Source organism: Trachinotus anak, unplaced genomic scaffold (genome assembly GCF_046630095.1).
Source record: "Trachinotus anak isolate AG129_WGS33_773 ecotype Australia unplaced genomic scaffold, CSIRO_AGI_Tana_v1 ptg000016l, whole genome shotgun sequence".
In the NCBI taxonomy this organism is placed as follows: Eukaryota; Metazoa; Chordata; class Actinopteri; order Carangiformes; family Carangidae; genus Trachinotus; species Trachinotus anak.
In genome coordinates, this window is record NW_027273867.1 from 14,642,302 (window position 1) to 14,662,447 (window position 20,146).

At 43.6% G+C, this 20,146-nt stretch overlaps 1 protein-coding gene and 1 long non-coding RNA gene across 2 annotated transcripts; one reads left to right on the plus strand and one right to left on the minus strand.

The window, feature by feature from the left end:
• Positions 1-1,576: 1,576 nt before the first annotated feature.
• On the minus strand, positions 1,577-18,902 carry mylipa (myosin regulatory light chain interacting protein a). The gene is made up of 7 exons (XM_071500193.1): positions 18,662-18,902; positions 17,141-17,331; positions 7,739-7,924; positions 6,037-6,234; positions 5,718-5,882; positions 4,145-4,568; positions 1,577-3,351 (listed from the first exon to the last, which is right to left on the minus strand). The coding sequence occupies exons 1-7, from the start codon at positions 18,746-18,748 to the stop codon at positions 3,157-3,159; spliced, it is 1,446 nt and encodes a 481-aa protein (XP_071356294.1). The 5' UTR covers positions 18,749-18,902; the 3' UTR covers positions 1,577-3,156.
• Positions 18,878-19,924, plus strand: LOC139633992 (uncharacterized). The gene is made up of 2 exons (XR_011693877.1): positions 18,878-19,196; positions 19,678-19,924. It is a non-coding gene; the product is annotated as an uncharacterized lncRNA (long non-coding RNA).
• Positions 19,925-20,146: the final 222 nt, after the last annotated feature.

Consider the following 20,146-nt stretch of genomic DNA (forward strand, 5'->3'; position numbering starts at 1 on the left):
ATTTTGGATTAGCGTGACAAAAGAATGTGCTCCCAGATTTTCACATTTCAAAGAGCTTCTGTGTCCACAGCCTTTTCATGCTTTTCCACTGCTTTCTTCAGAAATGTGTAATCACAACTATGTGTTGATGCGTCAGCTGTGCAGAAAGCCACAACTCGACCCTGTTTGTGGCTACATGTGCATACATTGGAGTCTGTGTCAGAAATGTTAGACGGTAACAACAAGAGACAGTTGTTGTCAACCTCAACAGAACAACATGTGCCGCTGTTGTGAAGCCAGTCCCGTAAAAGTCCCAGTAACAGGTGTTTTTTGTTTCACTTCCTTGTATTTTGAGGATAAAGTTTAACTTTACAGCTAGATATTATTTTATCTGATGCTAGGCTACTTATTGTGGTGTTGTTTTCTAACCTAAAATAACACTTGAGCTCTGCATGGCTGAATCACTACCAACACCCCCTCCCCTGCCTGCTGTCATCAGTGTCCTTGGAGTTCATTTAATGGCAGTGATGCTCGAGAATGAGAAAACAGATAAGAGAAGAAAGATGGGTGAAAAAGAAGGAAAAACATCCTCATGCAGAAGGTCATGGAAAGACAGAAGGGTTCAGAGAGGGGATGAAGTTAGATTAATAAATAGCTGCTGTTCTTAACTCAGACTTTCGAATCACAGTCCAGTGGAGCTTGTCATTTCTCATCAACACCAGAGAGCATCTTTGGACCACAGACTGCGCAGCTTTCAGCTCGCTTTCCCCAGCCTGACAGTGACAAATGATGCACTGACCTTTTAGTGTTATATCCACCTGGGGTGCTGTAGACACTGAGGACTAAAGTCATGGCAGGTATCTGCCTCACACAGCAGTACAGGTCTTAACAGAACTGTTTTTGCCCTTACTCCTCTTCGCATGTCTTGTCAGAACCTCTGGGCCCTGGTTACTTTAACACAGCAGGATTGCTGGTTTTTCTTAGTTGCTTTTCTGAGTAAAACCAAGAGCAAGTCTCATGACTGATGTTAACATTGGTCTAATTTAAGAGACTTCCTCGTGGCTTCACTGTGTAAAACTTTCCAGTCATTATCTATTTGTAAATCTGCCCCATGGTACAAAGGCCTGATCTCATGAATGCAACAGTGTTATGAGGAAAATGGCTGAGGGCTAATCAGCCTAGTGCGATTGTCTCCAACCTTTTTGCTGTGGTTACCATTTGAAGCCCTCTCATCATAGTTTGTGGCAGCAGAGGATTTGATTCTGAACTAGTCCAGTTTAATTTTTCCTTTCCTAAAATGACTTATTTGTCCTGAAGATAGAAAAATGAAAAATAGCCAGTATGTCTAATGACAAAATATTTCAAGACAGCAGATTTTTGAGTTGTTTGGGTCCCAATGTCTTGGTTGAGCCGATGGCCCAGTGAATCCTACTGTCTAGTACCCATTAAAAACATTAGTGCATCTAAACAACCCATATTCAGTCCAGCACGCAGTACAGTCCATTTTAATTCTTGAAATTAATTTTTTGGTTTTACTGGTTCTGAATAAGGAGCTTGCACAAGGAGATACACAAAAACGGTCCACAACTGCAGGGTGTTTGTTTTTAAAAAACAACTTTATTAATACTTTCTTTCTGTTAAAAGCAGAATATATAAAAATGATTTAATTGTAAGAGTTATTTTACAGAGCATAGTGGCTTTTGCTTCAGAAAACAGAAACAAATTGCTACTTGTACAACATGAAAAATAAAAAAAAGTCCTTCCCCTGCAGTGACTGAGCTTAATCGAGTCAGCATTAAAAGAAATAAAGTTTTCCTCTTCTTGCCAGAAAAAAAAAAAAAGTCTGTGGAAAGTTTATAATAAACAGTGCTGCTACATTAAGGCCAAACCCCCTACAGACACATGGAAAACTTCCTTGATAAAGTGACGATGTATTTTTCTTTTTTTATATTCTTTGAAATTAAATAAAACTTGAAAGTGAGAAGCTTTTCAAAAAGCAAGCAAGTATTGCACAGGCAGACCACCTAGTACCCTTTAAAATATCAAAAGGAAGTCACTAGTACACCCAGAGAAGAAATTTATAGCTGAGGTTTTCAGAGGAAGCAGCTGCTTCTGGACAAATTCCTATTTTTTTTTCCATAAATAACTGCAGTTCTGTGTCTACTAAGAAAAAGGCTTTTAGTGCTCTTAATTTCTACCTTTCTGTTGGCATGGAGACACATATGTAAAGGTGCAGCAGCCTATCAAACCAGGCTTCTTGTTTTGGGACAAAGTGGCAGTTAATCGTCAAGACCCGTTTTCGAGGTGTGAGAGGATGAGGGAGTGTCAGCGACATACAGTTCTGGTGGGCTAAAGAAAACCTTCAAACCCCCCCCCACTCGACCCCGAGATTAGAAGGAGAGAGCTGTTGTGTCTAACAATGCAGTGCTACACCCAGAGCAGTGCTGCTTAGCCTCTAAATACATCCCCATTGGCATGGAAAACATGGAACATGGAAAAACAAACAAGAAATAAAATGTATAAAAATGCATTTCACTGTTACACAATAAAATTCAGTTCTCAAATCAAACATAAGTTTTAAAATGTCAGGATGCTTTGTAAATGAAAAAACTCAACCATTATGTACAGTGTTTAGCTATTAACACAGAGGTTCATCATATGGTTGGGGTTGGGGGGGCTGGGAGCCTGATATGGACCAAAGAAAAACAAGCAACACAACAAATTCAAAAGCATAATTCACAAATAAAAAGAATATTTCTATTCTGCATCAGGTCAACTGATGCAATAATTTAATCAACAAGGACAATAAGAGCCTAATCTAAAATCATGGGATAATGATGGGATGATGACGTTTAAAACAATAAAGATTTGGACAGAATGATGCACAAAAAAAAAAGAAAAAAAAAAAAAGAAACAATGTTGAGAACCAACCGGACAAACAGACAGTCCGAAGTGACAAAGAGAAATAAGAATAAAACACACACACACACACACACAAGTTGAGGGAGTGGTTCGAGTGTGTTGATCTTTGATTACGCTCAGTCTCTATACGTTTGGTAGATCCAGGCAGGAAACACAAAGGGACGAGAAATGTTCCTTCTTTATGAAACCGTCATCTGGCTGGTACAGCTTTAAAGTGTTCATAATGGAGTTTGGTGGCTTTAGTGGGAATTGTCTTTATGTGTGGTAGATCTTCTGTTCGTACTCGGTGGCCGGGCAGGTGTGAGGAGAGGCCGTGTCTCTGTGGATGGGTGTCGGGATGCTGCTGTGGTGTTTGTGGTTGTCGGTCATCGTCAGGTTCAGCAGGCTGGTGCAGGTGGGCAGGTAGACGTGCTGCACATGCTCCACCTCTGACCGACACACAGGACACAACTGAGGAGAAAGAAAGGAAAGCTCACTATCAGAGCATAAACAAAGGCTGAAGTAGGGGGTTTACACGCCTGCTCTGGTTGGATGTGATACAGAGCTGGAAAAGTAAAGCTTTGAGCCAAATTTCAAGTGGTCCGACTAGTGTATTATTACGGTCATATCTAACAGCAGAGGCCAAGGCAAGCTTAATTATAAACAACTGCTACAATGTGAAAACTGTTTCCATAGCTTTGCTGAAATCAGTGGAACTTTCTTTCCTTCTCTTGTCTTAAGTTTCTACTGAGTCATCCACACACATCTATTAGCTGGGTCACGTTTCCTAGCTGAGTTAATGGAAGGGAGATTTGCCTGGCTGCTATAATCCCTTCATAAAGACAAACTCACACACACACACACACACACACACACACTCGCATACACTCACACACACTCACACACACCATCTGCTTTCACAAAGATGGGCAACATTTAGCTGATTAAGAGAGGGGACAATCAGGTCAGCAGAGTGTAAGCAAAGCTTTGGATGTTGCTTAAAAGACCATAAAGGGATGAGAAGCTGGAACTAAAGTATAATTAAAGAGCTTTCGTTATAGCTGCAAACTCAGAGCATGCTGGGGTGCTTAAAGTCTGGGACTAAGCAAAACTTCTCTGGTTTTCAAGCATTTGCCTAGTTTTCTAATTCAGTTTCCTGAAGTACCACTTTTGAGGTAGTGTTGACCCCCCCCCCTTCACCTCCTCTTGTGGCTAATAAACTCATCGGTCTTCCACAGAAAAGTCTTTAGAAGAAGAGTCTCACCTGAAGCTGATTTGCGCAGGTCTGGCAGCACACCATATGGCCGCAGGGGCAGAACGCAGCGTCTATCTCCTCCTCGCAGCACAGCATGCACAACAGAGCCTCTCTGAGCTTCTGCAGCCTCTCCTGCAGAGCTCTGCTCTGCTGGCAGCTGCCGCAGTCCAGCCCCTCGTCCTGCTGGTTGTCCCTGCTTGGCGAGCGTGAAGGAGAGGAGCCTTCCCTGCTGCCGGAGCGAGACACCAGGTCCCCGACACCGGAGTTGTAGAGTGCGCGGCGGGCGTGGTCATACACCTCCTTGGAAGTGCGCCGGATGTCAAAAACGTATTTCTTGCCCAGGTTGATGTTTTCGTTGAGGAAGAGAGAAGCAAGGTGGCCTTTAAAGTCTCGACTGTACTGCATCATCACTGCATTTGTAACTGTGTCACACCTGAAAATGAAAATGAGAATCCATGAGCAAAAAAAAGGACATTATTACTCCTGTCAGCAGACAAATCACCCTTAACTAATGGATTTCTCTACAGTCTGACTCACATTGCCTCACAGCCTTTTCTTGCACTCATTGTTGAGGAGTTTGTCTGTGTTTATTTAATATTCCCTTTGCACTGTTTATTTTGCCACCTGATGTTCATCCTGTTCAGCTGCCACATTTACCACAGTGAGATAAACACTTAACACTTGTTTCTGAGCAGCAGGATGAAGACGTGCCTGCAAAAAAAGAAACCAACAACAACCAAAAAAAAAACCCAAAAACTGCATACACTGAGCTACAACCATCCCTGAAACAAAAAGGACAGGGCTGTCTTTTGTACCTTTTGACTGAGAACAATTTCATAGCTCAGCCATTTGAATTGTCCCTGTTCATTGCAAATTTTACACACACACATACACACACACACACACACACCCCCCCTATGGAAAGTAAAAATGCCATTTCTGTCCACTAAAGATTGTCCTGTGCAATCCATATTTCCATCAACACTCATTCGGGTCAAGGACATGGTTTATGTGGCTGTGTGTCCCACTTTGCATGTATTTATACCATAAAAACGGGTAAAAAGGGAACAGGAGCACACTTAGTGTACAAATGTGGCAGAATGCACACTCAGACGGCATGCTAAGTAGAGCAGGATAAGTTTTTACAGAGCACGTTTTAGGTCAGTGGTTTTCTCCACCTCTCATAATCTACTTGTCTTTAGTGAAGGACAATAAACTGCTTTACATTATCATAACAAGATGTGGCTTGGAGGTGTGTTCTAAAGCACTTCTTATTGGTGCAATGACTAAGCTGTCACCAGGACTGCTGACAGACACTCGCATAGAAACACAGAACTCGACTGAGCAGCAGAGCTTCAAATTAATTTTAATTGTTATCTTTGCTAAGCACATGAGGTGAGCTACAGTCTGTGGTCGACTGTTCTGTCTCTAATAATTTAAGGCAGCATTGACTTTGTGCAAAGTTATTAGAGGGCCTGAATCCACTTCTATTAGAAAGTGTCTGCTCTGATACCGTATATATCCTCAGAGTGTACGTGAGCCACTGCTCTGGTATTAAACACTGTAGGTCTTCAGCGCTCACCTGTAGAAGGCGTGGGTCTCGGTGATGGCCCGGTACAGACCGCTGGCTGCTCGGTTACTTATCAGCTTAAACAGAAGCACCACGCTGTCGTTTGTGTCCTTGGTAACTGTGAGGTACACGCTTTTCCCTGACTGGGTGGCAATCTGAATGATGGGATAGCTTATTCTAAAATAAGACAAAAAGAGAGAAGAAATGGTCACATGCTGGATATTGTTCAAGATGAAAACATGTATGCAAGTTGTCTTTTTGATACCCAAAGCACCATAAAATGTTCCATCACTTTATGATATGTATAGACTTATATCTAGGTGTAACATACCTGTTGACTAAGCTGAAATCCTCCTTGCAAATGGCAATGCCTTCTGGCCCGACTCCTATGGCCAACCGTTGCCCATTTGCATCGCGAGCCCAGTGCCACTCCACGCCGTAGTGCTCCAGAGAGGAGACCAGCTGCAGGGCCTGATACTCCACTGAGCCCTGGCTCAAACCTTCTAGCGCTTTATGTCTGGATATAATACTGCAGGAGGAACAGAAGGAAAGAAGGACAATCATCCAAGTTAGTTTCGTTCTTTTGGACATTTTCTGACACAAGCTTTATGATACAGGTGATCTTCTATCAAGGAACACCCAACGTGACAGGTGCATTCTACAAAGAGGATAGAGTGTATTTTATCAATCAAGGCTGAAAATGCCTTTAAGCAGAAACCTCTGATGTTAAGCTGCTACATTTCTGACAACTACACGTAAGAAATCAATGCTTAGGCAGCACAGCTGAATGCTTCTCTTAGCCAGGGAAGCCTCCTAATTCTCAGAGACTGTGAGAAATGCACAGTGGCATATGTATACCATATTTATTCACAGTTGGAACATAATTCTGAAATTTATAGAAAATAGCTGCTAGGGAGTGCATCCTGCATACATAACAGGCTGGGGTTAAGTGTAGGTGTAGCAGTGAACAGTGGCGCCTGCTGGTTCAACATGGCACATGGATGGAGCGTTTAATGTAGCAGGTTTGGCAGATGGGGCTTGATATTGTATAATTCAAGAGGCCGAACGTTTGAGGAACTGTACCATGTGCGCAACAAATGGTTCCAGAAGGCACTCCAAAGGCTTCGACTACAAACTGGAAACCCTGCAGAAGTTTCTGGATAAAGTCCCAACAGTTGCAGGCAGGATGGGTACGGATGAATTATGAGACAAAGGGCCCCTGGGCACAGACATGTTAAAGCCCCCGCGCGCCCCCTTACATAACAACAAGAGAGACTGACTGCAAAAGGAAAAGTCTAGATCCTTGCAGTAGTGACGCTTTGTCAGCCTCTCTTTGTTTACAGAGAAAACATTCAAGATGTACAGTGGGAGGCTCTGTCAGTGGAACTCTGCAAACACATGCTATCTGATCTCCTGTCAGCTGCTGTGTTCGGCTAATGTGTGTTAGCTCACACACACACACACACACAGTCTGATGTACTCTTATGAAAAGTCTTTCACCTCAGTTACCCTGGCTTAAAAGGCAGAAATGACAACATGGGAAAACACTGCAAAATATAAAAGACAGCACTGTCAGTTCAGATCAGTGTAGCATTGTTTTTTTTTTTTGTGGGAGACAGCATTTTGATTTCTTTAAAAAAAAAAAAATCCTTTACTTTCATTTCCTTGAACACCAGCTGTCGTGTTCTACCATTGTTGTCTCATGGCCATGATTGTTTACTTTTGGTCATATCTTTATCAAGTGAACTCCTTGCTCCCTAAGAGATAGTGAGGGGGGTAGCTGACAGAGAAAGGGTCAGCAGGTTGAGTGACTGACGCTAACCTGCACACATAAGGGCTGCTTTATTTGTGTAAATTACCCCTGAACCCCAGCATCATTAGTGCCAAAAAGATACTGGACAAACTATGAATAGCTTTCCTGTGAGAGTATAAGCTATGTAATGTATCCATTATTGAACTATTTCTTAGTTGTTAATTAATGTAACTATCCTGCTCCTCTAGAAGCCTGTGCTGGGTTCCTTAGAGAGTTGTACCTGTTGACCGTGGCTGTGCTGGGCTCCTCTCCACACAGATCCGAGTACCAGTACTGAGCTGTGTTTTGGTTGTAGTCACCAAACTCGGCCTGTGCCAGGAGTGCGCTCAGCTCCTCTGCTTGTTCTGAGCCCATACGTAGGTGACCGTTATGGAGGTCCTCCTTCACGTGCATGAAGAAGAGGTGTCTGGTGGACAGAAAGTAAACACAGAACATGGGTCAAAATGGAAATCTTATGATTGTGGTCTATTAAGGTAAAGGCATTGATGAACACATTTCAGCTGAATTACACCACGACAATTTATGTCTTTACATAAATAAGTACCGTTTTCTACCCGTGTGTGCCCTGTCACAAAACTGCTCCGAGCAGCGTCCATGTTTATTGCACAGCTGAGCTCCATGTCTGATGGTTGAGGAGTCACGACGTCTGTGGCGAACACAGGCTACAGCAGGTGGTCCTGATAAGGCTAGAATTTCACTAAGGACAGCAGGTGTGTGTGTGCGTGTGCGCGTGTGTGGCCGTAGGAAAAGGCAACTGTGACATTTGTTCAGTTGTCACAATGCCTCCACTTTCTCCTTTTCAATCTCTTCCTCAAAAACACCATTAAAACTTCCTTTAAGTGTGAATTGACTATAGGTTCAGAAAGTGGAAGCTGAGAGAGGGAAAGACGTTAAAGGTCTGAATGGCAGTTTGCTCCAGTCGAGGAAATTTAATGAAACATTTAACTTGTTGACGCAATGGCCAATTGTGCTTGTACTGTAACTGCAGGGCCAATGTGGGACCACTACTGTGAATTGTGAAATCTGAATGTTGAATGCAGTAATGGGACTTAAAATGAGTTGTAACAGCCAGCATCCTGTCTCCGTGTCTCTTTCTCTGTAGCTTCTTATCAAAAATGTGGTTTGATAACCTCCTGCAATGTGCCCATTTAAAGACATGCCAAGTTACCAATAATCTTGTTTTGCCAGACTCGGGAGAGGGGAGGGGGTTGGTTTCTATGAGCCCACTCTCCCTGTTCAAAATGAGGTGGGCTTATGAAATGACAGTTGGAAAAATAGTTCAAAGATTAATAGTGGTCAAAAACAACTATTGTTATTGTTTGGGCTGAACGATTAAATGAGAACACTGAGTTCTGGTGTGGCCAAGGAAAACAGCTAAATTCTCCAAAAAAATAAGCCCTGGCAGATCAGGGCCTTTCCATTGTTTTGACCAGGAGATGTGAGGAATTCTTTCCTTCTCGCAGCAGGAGACATGACGTCAAAAGGAGCAACACCCTGACTGACTAAGTCCTTGCATCATGAAGAACGCTGAACTAAAGTAACCTAAACAGATGTCTCCGTGAGATGACCTACAGCAACACCGAAGAAGACTGTAGAGGCACCAGCCTGATTCCGTGAACACAAACCAGCTGCTCAGCTTTCTTTCTGTTTCTGTGCCTGGTAACATGGCTTCTTTCATTTTAACGTTTTGACTTTTCCATCGGTCATTTCTCTCCACATTCTTCCACGTTCAACAAAACTTTCTAAACCTCGAACCTCAAAACCTCAGTGCAACAGGGTCCATGCATGCAGTGACCTGAAGTAACCTCCCTAATCAGACACACTGTGCTCTATCTACAGATCTCCCTGTTCAGTAGCAAAACTGAAACTGTGACTTCACCTTCCTGTAGCATTGGAACCATTTAATGCATTGAGAAAATTGCTGTGAATACTTTGGCTCGCCACACCCACACCCTGATGTGCCTCAGACTGCTCGTTATTTCTGCTAAGAAATTCCCCATGAGCTGCCCCTTCTCTTTGAAGCACGATGCAAAGAGAGACATTTTTCATTTGTGCAAATCAGGTCACACTGTGGCCTCAGGATATCTGAGATGGTTCAGAGGGACATTTTGAGTGGAGGGGGTGGGGGATGGGGGTGGGGGGTGGTAGCACACAACATCTCTTTTATTAAAAGTTTATGTAAATCCATTGTGTTTTGTTTATGTGGAAAACGAATTTTCGCTGAGATGTCTTGCGGGAACTAAAGGGAACATATGAGCGAGCTGAAGGTGGCGTTTCCTCTGTCATCTTATGGGACCAGACTCCAGGGAGCGGGGGGGGGGGGGGGGGGGGTCATCACACTTGGCCACAGAATACACACGTGTTGTATTGTAACTGCTTCAGTATGCAACAACACAGACACACCTAATCCAACGCGCAGTCAGTGCTTCTGAGGAGTGTCAACAGCAGCAAAAGCAGCCATGAGGTGCTGAAACAAAGTCAGTTTACACCAACCGTGATCAAGCCAGACCATAACAACGAAGCCCCATGGCTGACTAGCCTCAGGCATAACAAACAGTGCTTTGATATGGTGTTAAACATCCCATTCCCTCCGACGCGCGCACACACACACTCACACAAACACTGTGCTCTATTGTGTCAGGCCCAGCAGGCATCATGTGACGGAGCGCTGCCAGTTAGCTACCTGCCTGACGCAAACAATAGCGCCGACTGGTCAGGGAGTTTACTACAGGGTGCCGACAAAGAGTCACTATAGGGCAAGCCGCGGAGGTTACTCTAGTTCAGGCGGGGATCGGGAAAAGGTTAATGCTGGTCACTGTGCCAACTGAGCAAGGCATTTAGTATCTTAAAAGCTTTCAAGTCCTGGCCTGTTGTTAGTTTGTTGTTGTGACACTTAACCAGCCCTCTGTGACAGTGCAGTCTTAGGTATGCAACTTTTGGCCACTAAGCAAGACATCTCTCGTGTGTGTAAACAGGTGTGTGTGCTTTGCTGAGCTCAGGCCAAAAATTCCAACTGTAGTGTGGAAGAAAACACCCATTATACACTGGAGAACAGGTTAACACGGCTGCCACAGAGGTAACAACAGTTCATCGATAGCTGTTCCTGCTTGACTGCCCTGAGGGCGAATGAGATGCATCTGATATGCGCGCTGTCAAACACCACGAAAACATGACTAACCCTGACAATGTACGGTTGCTTCATACGCAGGAGGCGGTAAATCCTCCCACTGAGGCTGCTGTGAAACTGTACTGCTACCGTTTCAGTTTTGTGCTTTAATGAAAACTCACATAACTCTTGCTGTGATCCGAGCACGAGCAAATGTTTTGCACAGATTTCCAACACTGCCTGGCCATTCCAAAAAATCGTTTTAGTCATATTTTTCCTTGTATTTCTATCTGTACTTGCTTGTCCTCTATATTTAGGAAGATAGCTTCTCAGACGGCTCTCCAAGGATCAGTCTGCTCAGGTCGTGATGTGCTGCCTCAGCACCTGTCAAGGTCTACCCTGCACTCAACAAGAGTGCATAAATCCACAAACAGCGTCTCCAACATGGTGTTTGAGGCTGATTCGTTGAGACGGACTTGATGAAATTTAAAAAAAAAGACTTCTCCAAATTTCTTGTGCAATTGCCTTTTTTGAAATGTTCCCTGAGCAGGCAAAACATTTTTTAAAAAGCGATGTGACTGGATATGTCAGGGCTCCTTTAAAAAAAAAAACGCTGTTAGTCCTTTATAAACAGGCCTGTGACCAAGGTGACATGGCAAGAGACAAAAGAATGTACAAATGACCCCCACCGCTCAACTAAAAGGCCATCCGAGCAGATGATAGAGTTTAATTCACTGCGACTCCCATGAGAGTGACTTGGCTCAGCGGAATCACAGGACTTAATTGTTTGATTCACCATGTCAGGGACCAACACGCATCACTATCCAGACACATTTGCACATGCATCATTACAGTGTCATCCGTGAAGTGTACTTTAAAAAAAACTAAACACTGGAGTCATCAGAGCTTCGCCTTGTTCTGTGGACAGGCTCTCACTCAGGCACCAGACACTCAGACTGAATGCCAGGAAGTCTGTGCTGAGACTCAAGTCTCCTGGCCTACATTCCCTCTGTTACATTGTATACACCTCATCATCGCTTTGTCCTTCACAGATAACCCGTAATCAAAGAATTAAGAGGTTTACTCATTTACAGTCATAATACTCCTCTGAATGCTAACACAGCACAGGAGTAAGTGAATGCTATTCAAAAACAATGGTTGGTTGGGGGGGGGGGGGGGGTGTTTGAATACTCTACTGGCTGGAATAATTCAATTAAAGCAGGCCTGAAGAGTGACAAAGAATATCTGAAAATAGGTCACTGGCTGCAGAGCTCAACTAAGGGGATGGGGATAAGACAATTCAAGTTTTTCCACCTGATTTGTCCAGTCTTTCAACCATTACATTTAAAACACTAAAATATTCCCCAAAATTTAGCGTGGTGCATTTTGAGCAGCTCAGTGTACATTTTTTATAATTGAGAAATCTGAACCGATTTTCTTTTATGTACTCTGGTGCCCAAGGGGGACAAAAAGAACAGTGGTATCTTTTCATATGACCAGAGACAACCAAGTCGACTGTACTCCGCCCATCTATAAAACCAGTCTCATTTTAATGTTTTATCCCCCAACCCAGTGTCTGTTCCCCCAGAAGGCAGAATGTCAGCCGGTTCACTACGCAGAAGAACAAAACGTCCCCACAAGCTGAAACCTAACACCTCTGCCTGGAGACTGCAGCTCACCCAGCCAATCACCAGTGGAGTTTCAGACCTCATCGGTTAGGCTCTCAACAATGTGGTTTGTAAGCAAGTCAGAAAACACACTGCCAGGAGCTGTGTGTGCTGTGAGGTTACTAGCTGTCAATGACCTATAGTAAACTCTGCTGAAGATCTTCTCCCAAGGTGTGGGCTGAAAGCAAAGTCAGAGACTAGGACACTTAGTAAAGTTATAATTGTGTAATTTGGCACAAAGTTGCAAAACAATAATGCAAAAGCACTAAATATAACACAGATGCCTTTGCTCTGTGCTGAGCCGACCTGAAAGCTATAAAGCAATAAAACAAAGAAGTTGTTTGTATGCTAAACGCTGAAGATTAGAGGCTGTTGCTCTGTACTGGATGGTAAAATAGTGATTAAAGCCCAGCATCAATCCTAAGTTCAGGTGCCAAACAAATTACAAATCTGTCATTCCTGGACAAGTGCTAACGTTATGACTTCAAACAAGGCAAATCTCAAGTGCACAACAAATGGAGGGCAAAGAAACTCTCAGGCTAAATAAAAGTGACTAATTACTGATGGTGGAGGATGCCTGTAAAAGCTTGGGAGATGTTTTTGAACACTTCAGAACCAACAAGCATCTTGTGTGATGTTTGACTTGATTGTCTCTGTAGCCTGCCAGGGAGCTGAAAAAGATAACTCCTGCGTGACCTGAATAAATTACCTCAACTTGTCTTTGCAGAGCACTCAGTTGAAGAGGTAGTGTCGGGAGTTTGTCAGAGAGGTGATGCTTCGTGGGTGAACTAATGCAAGTTAAAACTGCAATCTGTCAAGTGAAACCTTTTATTGTGCATTGCCAAGGCTTATATGCTCAATGCAAATAGTAGTAGTGAAATCTTTTCTCAGTTGATCCATTCTACAAACACTACAGCTATCTCACCATGCACTGGGGGAAAAGGCAGGGAAAACCCTGGACAGATCGATAGTCTTATAATGGACTAACACAAGGCAGGCAAACGCATTCCACGACTAGCATGTCTCTGGACTGGCTGGCATTATATAAGGAGGAGGAACACTGTACGCCGAGTGCAATGACGTCAAGAGAGCAGAGTCCCTTAGGTTGGAATTAAACATTTGTCTAAACTTTTTTCCAATGTTGTGCTTCATATATATATTTCAATGTGTGACATTATTAGTTATGGAACGCTTGAGAAAAGAACACAAGTAAACTTGCATATAAATATATTTTCTGATGAAACCTCTACTGTTGAGATGCAATTTTTTTTTCCTTGCTTAAAAAGTCATTTGGATTTTGGTTTGGATTTAAGTTAAAGATAAACTCAGGGGGTAAGCAGGTTAACAATCAGGACCTCTGATAAAGCCTGTGTTAATAGCTCTGCCCTTTGAGGGCATCCAACGTTTGCCTGATCAGAATACTAAATACGAGAGCTAATGACGGGGAAACATTCACATATTTAAACCAGAAACACCCCCCAGCAAGTGGTGTTAAATGATGCAGATAAGACAGGCTGTTGTTGGGGCCCTCTGCTCTGTATCCCTTAACCAATGAAAAGTGTTTTTCCTGTAGTAACAACACATCAGTGGATACGTCATGGAAATACAGATGAATGCACAAACAGCTATGTTTTTTAGTCTTTTCACTGGCATGAAAAGACTAAAAATACTGGAAGTTTTGAACAACTTTGCTCCGGTCTTTATGTTGTGCAGCTGATGGTGCTGCACAGAACGGAGAAAGGGGACGGAACCACCCCGAAAGCCAATTATACACATTTACAAAAAGTGTCCCATTTGCAAAGCAAGCTGGGTAATGCTTGATTCATAAAACATGACTGTGAGAGAAGGGCAAAGGGAGAATCCTCTGAGATTTCAGTAAAAATTGATTTTTCACCCGAAGACACAGCTGCCACAGAGTCAAGCTGAATTTACAACTTGCAGCTCAGATAGAGATGAGCTGCACTTTGGTTGTGTGCAATAAAAAAAAAACGCTTAATAGGTAACTAATTACTGATTGTAAGAAAATCAGACTAGACAATTGTGTTATCAGCAGCAATCTTTGTTGGTTTAAATGAAAATGTGCGTTTCAGTCTGAATAGGACGTTTTCTAAATATTTTACGGCACAGGTAGGCCCTACAAAAGAGGAAAATGAATGAACACAAAGTATCCGAATAGACGGCTGCATGTGAGCAAGAACATGCGAGTGACCTGCTAGGCTTTACGTGGCAGCAGAGCACACAGCAGCTTATGTAAGCAGCTCTGTGCACGCTCAGTCAAATGCAGGTTATGTAAGGCCTATAAGAAGGACGAGGCCCACCCCTCAGCTCAGTTGAGGGTTTTAGTACCATATATACCTTTTTTTTTTTTTTTAAACTTTATTTGATAGGAACAGTGCTCATTAATCAAAAGAAAAAGACTGGAAATGAGCCAGTCAGCCCTATAGGCTAATTTCCAGCTGTTGTCCCTCGTCAGTTCTTCGCCCCCAAGCTTCTGAGAACATTTACACCAACAGACATACACTTGCTAATTACCGAGCTACAGAAACATGCTGGGTTGTTTTAAAGTGAGTATGTGCCAAGCGGCTTAGTTCAATCACATCAAACTGGTTAACTGATTTAAATGGTAAACATACCATATGTTGAATAAATAAAATACAAATCAATAGACAAGAGGTGGACACACATTCTCCCAAACTAGTTGTGAAGATCTTCCTATTCACAAAAAACAGCCTGCAGGCACGTGAGAAACAAAGATGTGCAACAGCAAACGGTTTTCTGCGCCTGCAGTCAGAGCAGGATGTGTGGATGCTGTGGCAGCCTAAGTAGGTCAAAGGTGACAGCACAATAAAATGAGTGGAGTGGGACCGTCGTGGGTCCTATAAACCACTATTTTGATATACAAAAGAAAGACAACTATTAAATACCGTATTTAGTCATGAATATAATACATAACATAAAATATAGATGAGAATAATTCACAGATATGCCATGTATATTTTGATGCGCCTTGTAAATGCAGTATAGTAATTACCCAGAACTGTGTGTTGGTCTCCAAAATGCTGCCACTGTGCACCGTCAGCATCTTGCCCTCATCTCTAAAAACTGGTGCCAGTGTTTTCTCTCCCACCACTTCAATTATATCACATCGGAGCAGATGGATGGCATCAAGGCTGCACCGAAATTAAACACACAACTTGACAGCATGGAGGTGTGTGCCATGTGTGAGTATTTATTAATGGCAGCCCCGCATACCCTTGCCTGCCATCTCACATCTTTATCTCACCTTTTTTCACAACCCCATGACCCCCTCCCACCCTCCACCCACCCGACGCCAGCCATCTGTTGATAACCCCTGCTAATCTAGTTGAGGTCAGAGCGCAGGCAGCCAAGTGTCCTCCACGCTCGCCCTCGCTCGCCCTCTCTCACCCCCCCCCCCCCCGTTGCCTTTCACTTTCTTCTTCAAAGGCTGCCAAATATGGACCAGAGTGGTGGGTGGGGGAGATGAACAGGGAGGAAGTGCGGGCAGGGAGGTTTTATATTTAACTGAGATGTGAAAAAATAAAAAATAAAAAAATATTGGAAGACAGCAAAGTTGGTATCTGTCCTTTTGATGAGGGAGTGACAAAGAGCCGATGGTGGGGCAGTGGGTGAACTGGGGAGAAACTGAGAGCTTACTGGAATGCCAAACAAATCCTGGCCAAGGCAGATACATGTCAGTTTAATGAACAGCTCTTGAGGCATGCTGTGTGTGCGAGACAAGAGGGCAAGAGCGGTGTGGCACAGCTTAAAAAGACACCAAACAGATTTCCCCTCTAGTGTGCCCTCGATCCAGAGCCATGGATCCAATCCTGCAGAACCAAACGCTCGTGACACCGCCTGGAGAGAATGTAAGATCTGCGTATCGCGCTAGATACTGTGCGTGAAACAAGTTTCTTGGACAGTTCGCACTTTCTAATTATGACTTCAAACAAATTGGGGCTGGGGAATATCGAGTCAGGATCTATACTTGTCAAGGCTTGTTGTGCTGTTCTGTTGAAAAGCAGATTGGAGAGATAGCAGAAGGGGGGTGTGACTACAAGATGTTATTTAATAGAATTAACTATTCTGTTGCTAAAAATAAAGATACGGCAATCATATTTCAGGTACATGTGACTAGAAAATCGCACAAAGCACACATGAAATTCACATCCTAAAAAAAACGTTATAAACTTGACCATCAAAAACAGCTGCAACAATGACTCATAATGATGACACGTTTATGCGAAAACAAAAACTACTTGGAAAAACACCCTACCCTGGCCCTGTCGCACAGTTTCCAAACAGCATCTGCACAAATGTCAAACTGAGGGCTGTGCTTTTGTTCAGACAAAAATGGCCACAAAACAATCGCGACAAAAAAAAAACAACAGGCACAACAAAAGTTATTTTGAGTTGAACGGGGGCAGGGGACAGAGGTCCAGGCTGTCACACAGAGGGTCCCTGGGGGCAGCCACAGAGCAACACATAGCCCCAGAGCTGCTCGATCACATTTCCTGCCTGGCGTTCAACCGAAATGACCTATAGTAACCCCGGAAGAGCTGAGGGAAGAGGTTACTACAGGGCATTCCACTGTGCTGGAAACAAAGTGATCAGATTATGCTCTGGGAGCTCACTAAGGATGGCTTTGTTTTCTCCAGCACGTGTTCCTCATTGCATGTCGCATGCAGTCATAAGGAAATAAAAGTATATTTACATGAAAACACAGATTAGATTTCATTTAAATGCGACAAGCTAGTGACAAGCTGATGAATTTCACACGGCAGATCTGCACACAGTGTCTACACGGCAGCACGTGGGTTGGTAAACATACCTAGTCTGCTCCTGCAGAATGAGATGGGGCTCCACAAAGAACTTGACCCGCAGCCTCAGTCGACAGGGCGTCACATTATCCATCTGCTGGCAGATTCGATTCCTCAGATTCAGCCAGAGGTTCTCTCCTTTGCTGCCCGTGAACTGCAGCCCAAAATAGTCCACTTCAATTATGCCCAACTTCCGGCAAACCTGGGGAGAGATGAAAGAAAAGGGAGGCAAAGGTGGATTTTAAAACAAAGTTACTTAAGAAGTATTTCTCAAACCGAGTGTGTGGGAAAGAGTAATAGGGGAAACACTAAATCATTTAGACAAAAGATGCTTTACAGTTCCTACCACAGCTGGCAGCATCATATATAGCACAAAGAGTAGTGGGGCCGCCTAACATCTGGATTTTTGTCGGCAGACTAAGATGTCCTTGAACAAGACAGCCTACAGTGGTTTTCCCCTCCCAGTGGACGGTGGTAGGAATCGACAGATTTCTTCAGCAGGAATCAATAGTTAAACAAGACTGTCTGCATGAAGTATAGGGAAAGAAAAGTGCTTTTTTGCTTCAGTTGGATTTTTGCTGCCTGGCGCTGCTCTCTCACTGATAAAACCCATCAATATTCCAAAGCTCACGACTGGATAGAAGTAAACTTGGAGGCTCTCCCGGGGGTTGAGGGGCCCATCAAACCCACTATCCCATGCCCCCTTGCGCGGCAGCGGCCATGAGGTTATTACATAACTGCTGGTGAACGTCTGCAGGGAGCCCGGAGGCTGAGATAAAACTCATTCATACCCACGGCAGGTTGGGAATAAGCCTTGCATATGAAATAGCTGAACACTTTATTAGCGGAGGAAAAAAAAACCAAAAAAAAAAACAACAACTTGAGGCTGCAGATGAAAGGGAAGAAGTTCTTATACTACTCTGTTCATGTCCATTGTTGAGGGGGGGGGGCGAATATCTGAACAACTGAGCTCAGACGGAAGTTTTTCAGCTTGAGGAGCGAGAGAGCTGGGTTCCTGCAAAGGCAGAGGAATGAACTCGAGTAACCTTGATAAAGCCATCTGCCTGTGACTCAGCCGTGCAGGTAGAGGCGACCGTCGGCAGTTTCCCACCAATGTCTCAAAACTTTCCTGCATGCATGTCAAGTCATACGTTTGGACTATGAATCGACATTTTTAAGGGTTTATTGTTACAGATGTATCTTTTTTTTTTTTTTTTCCCTGCACATCGTGGGAAGCAGAACATGTTGTTTCCCCCATCCGTGTGCGACAAAGAGGAAGATGGAGCGACAGTTTCGTCGCTGTTGTTTACAGATGTAGTTCACGCCGAATATTATGTCAAGCAGCGAAAAGAAACTTTAAGTGTTTGTAATCGGTTTATTTACTACAGTATTTGAATCACGAATAATCGACGAGACAAACAGGTTAAAGTTTGGGGAAACGGCAAGTTTCGTGAGACAGACAGAACACTGTTGCACAAGCCGAGTTGCAGAAATGCATCAAAATAACAACAAGACGCGATGTGTGTTTCTACCTTATTCAGACAGTCTTCACCGTTCGCCTTCGTATCAACTTCCACTTCCATCACCACCGAATCCGGACGAGTAACGTGGCAGAGCATTTTGGCGGTGTCTTCTCTAAATCTTTGGTGTGCCACTCTTTAAAAAAAAAAAAAAAGAAGAAAGAAAAGAATAAAACAATTCTGGTGCCTTCTCTGAAACCCCCCCTACATCAAGCCCTCGTCACTTTCTCAGCCCTTTCGCTCCGTATGTGGCGACGCTGTAGCCACCAGCTGTAGGCTATATCAATGAAATGCCGCGCACGGCACCGCCCACTTACAAGCTGACCAATGACATCCGGTTTTATATCATCAATGCAAAACGATAACCAATCGGAAGTCACGTTACATCCGTGGCTCCGGCTCGACCTCGCCTCCTCACGTCCGGAAGTGTGAGGGGTGAGCAGCGCCATCGTCTGGCTCTCCTGTTGCGTCCACGTAAAGCGGCTTTCAGCAACTCACCTGCTCCTAATGAATTAGACATTTCAGCGAACTCCAGCGGACCTTGAGGGTGAGTTTAATGGCTTGTATACGGTTCCCACCCCTTGGTTTGTGTGAATTATGTATGGGAACGCAGTCCAGAAATAGCAGCGGTAGCGGGAAAACATTTCGCATTTGCCAGTCTGCGGTTTCTGTCCAAAGCTTTTATGAATTTTTCATGTTAGCAGCCCCCGTTGTGATTCTAACTCAGTCCCGCTTTTTTTCCATAGTATTCCTGCTTGCGTAACTCTTGAGCCAACTTTGTGTCCTTGAACCGAGGGCACCTTCGCTAAAAATGACAGCTTCAGCTTTTCAATTAAAGTTATGGACTTACCTTATCGACATGAGGGACAAGGGCTGGAATACTGCATTATTGTTTGGTCCCTGCCTTGAAGCTGCTTTCAGTTACTTATAGACACAGATTTCATAATTCACTATTTATTCGGCCTCTTCCACAAAAACTACTCTTTTATGATACATTATTCAGTAATCAAATGTTGTCATTTTTACAGTGGGAGACAGCCCAGGCCAGAAGACGCAATGAAAAAGTGCAGCCACACACTCATCCTTGCACTAGAGAGGCATGGTGTGAAGCCAAGCTCTGTATTTGTCTGCCAGGGGACGTTTTAGAGTAGAGGCAGAGTGCATCGTAATATTTTCGTGTCCTCTCCCACTGCTGCATTCCTGACGTAGCACTGGTGACTCATATAGGCTACAACAGCACCTCCTCGATTATGGTATTAAAGCATTTACATAGAATGGGTGTGAGATGACATGACATTTTACATACTGCATGTGTAAACATTAAACATTAAAATCTCTAAAACATCAGTCATCTGGTTTTGGCCAAACTGCATTTAATGATAAAACTTGGCATCCAGTCAGCACCAGCAACTTTACTGGCCTCAATCCCACAAACTGAATAAATATTCTTTAGAAAAAGGGAAGACTCTGGGCTTACTTCAGGCGCACTCTCACAGA

Bases quoted from the DNA above. Each gene is read 5' to 3' on its own strand.
- mylipa (XM_071500193.1), bottom strand. From the start codon at position 18,748: ATGCTCTGCCACGTTACTCGTCCGGATTCGGTGGTGATGGAAGTGGAA. The intron at 7,925-17,140 runs GTATGTTTACCA...TCTGTCCACCAG, and splicing joins ATTCTGCAGGAGCAGACTAG to ACACCTCTTCTTCATGCACG. The intron at 6,235-7,738 runs GTACAACTCTCT...TTCCTCCTGCAG, and splicing joins AGCACAGCCACGGTCAACAG to TATTATATCCAGACATAAAG.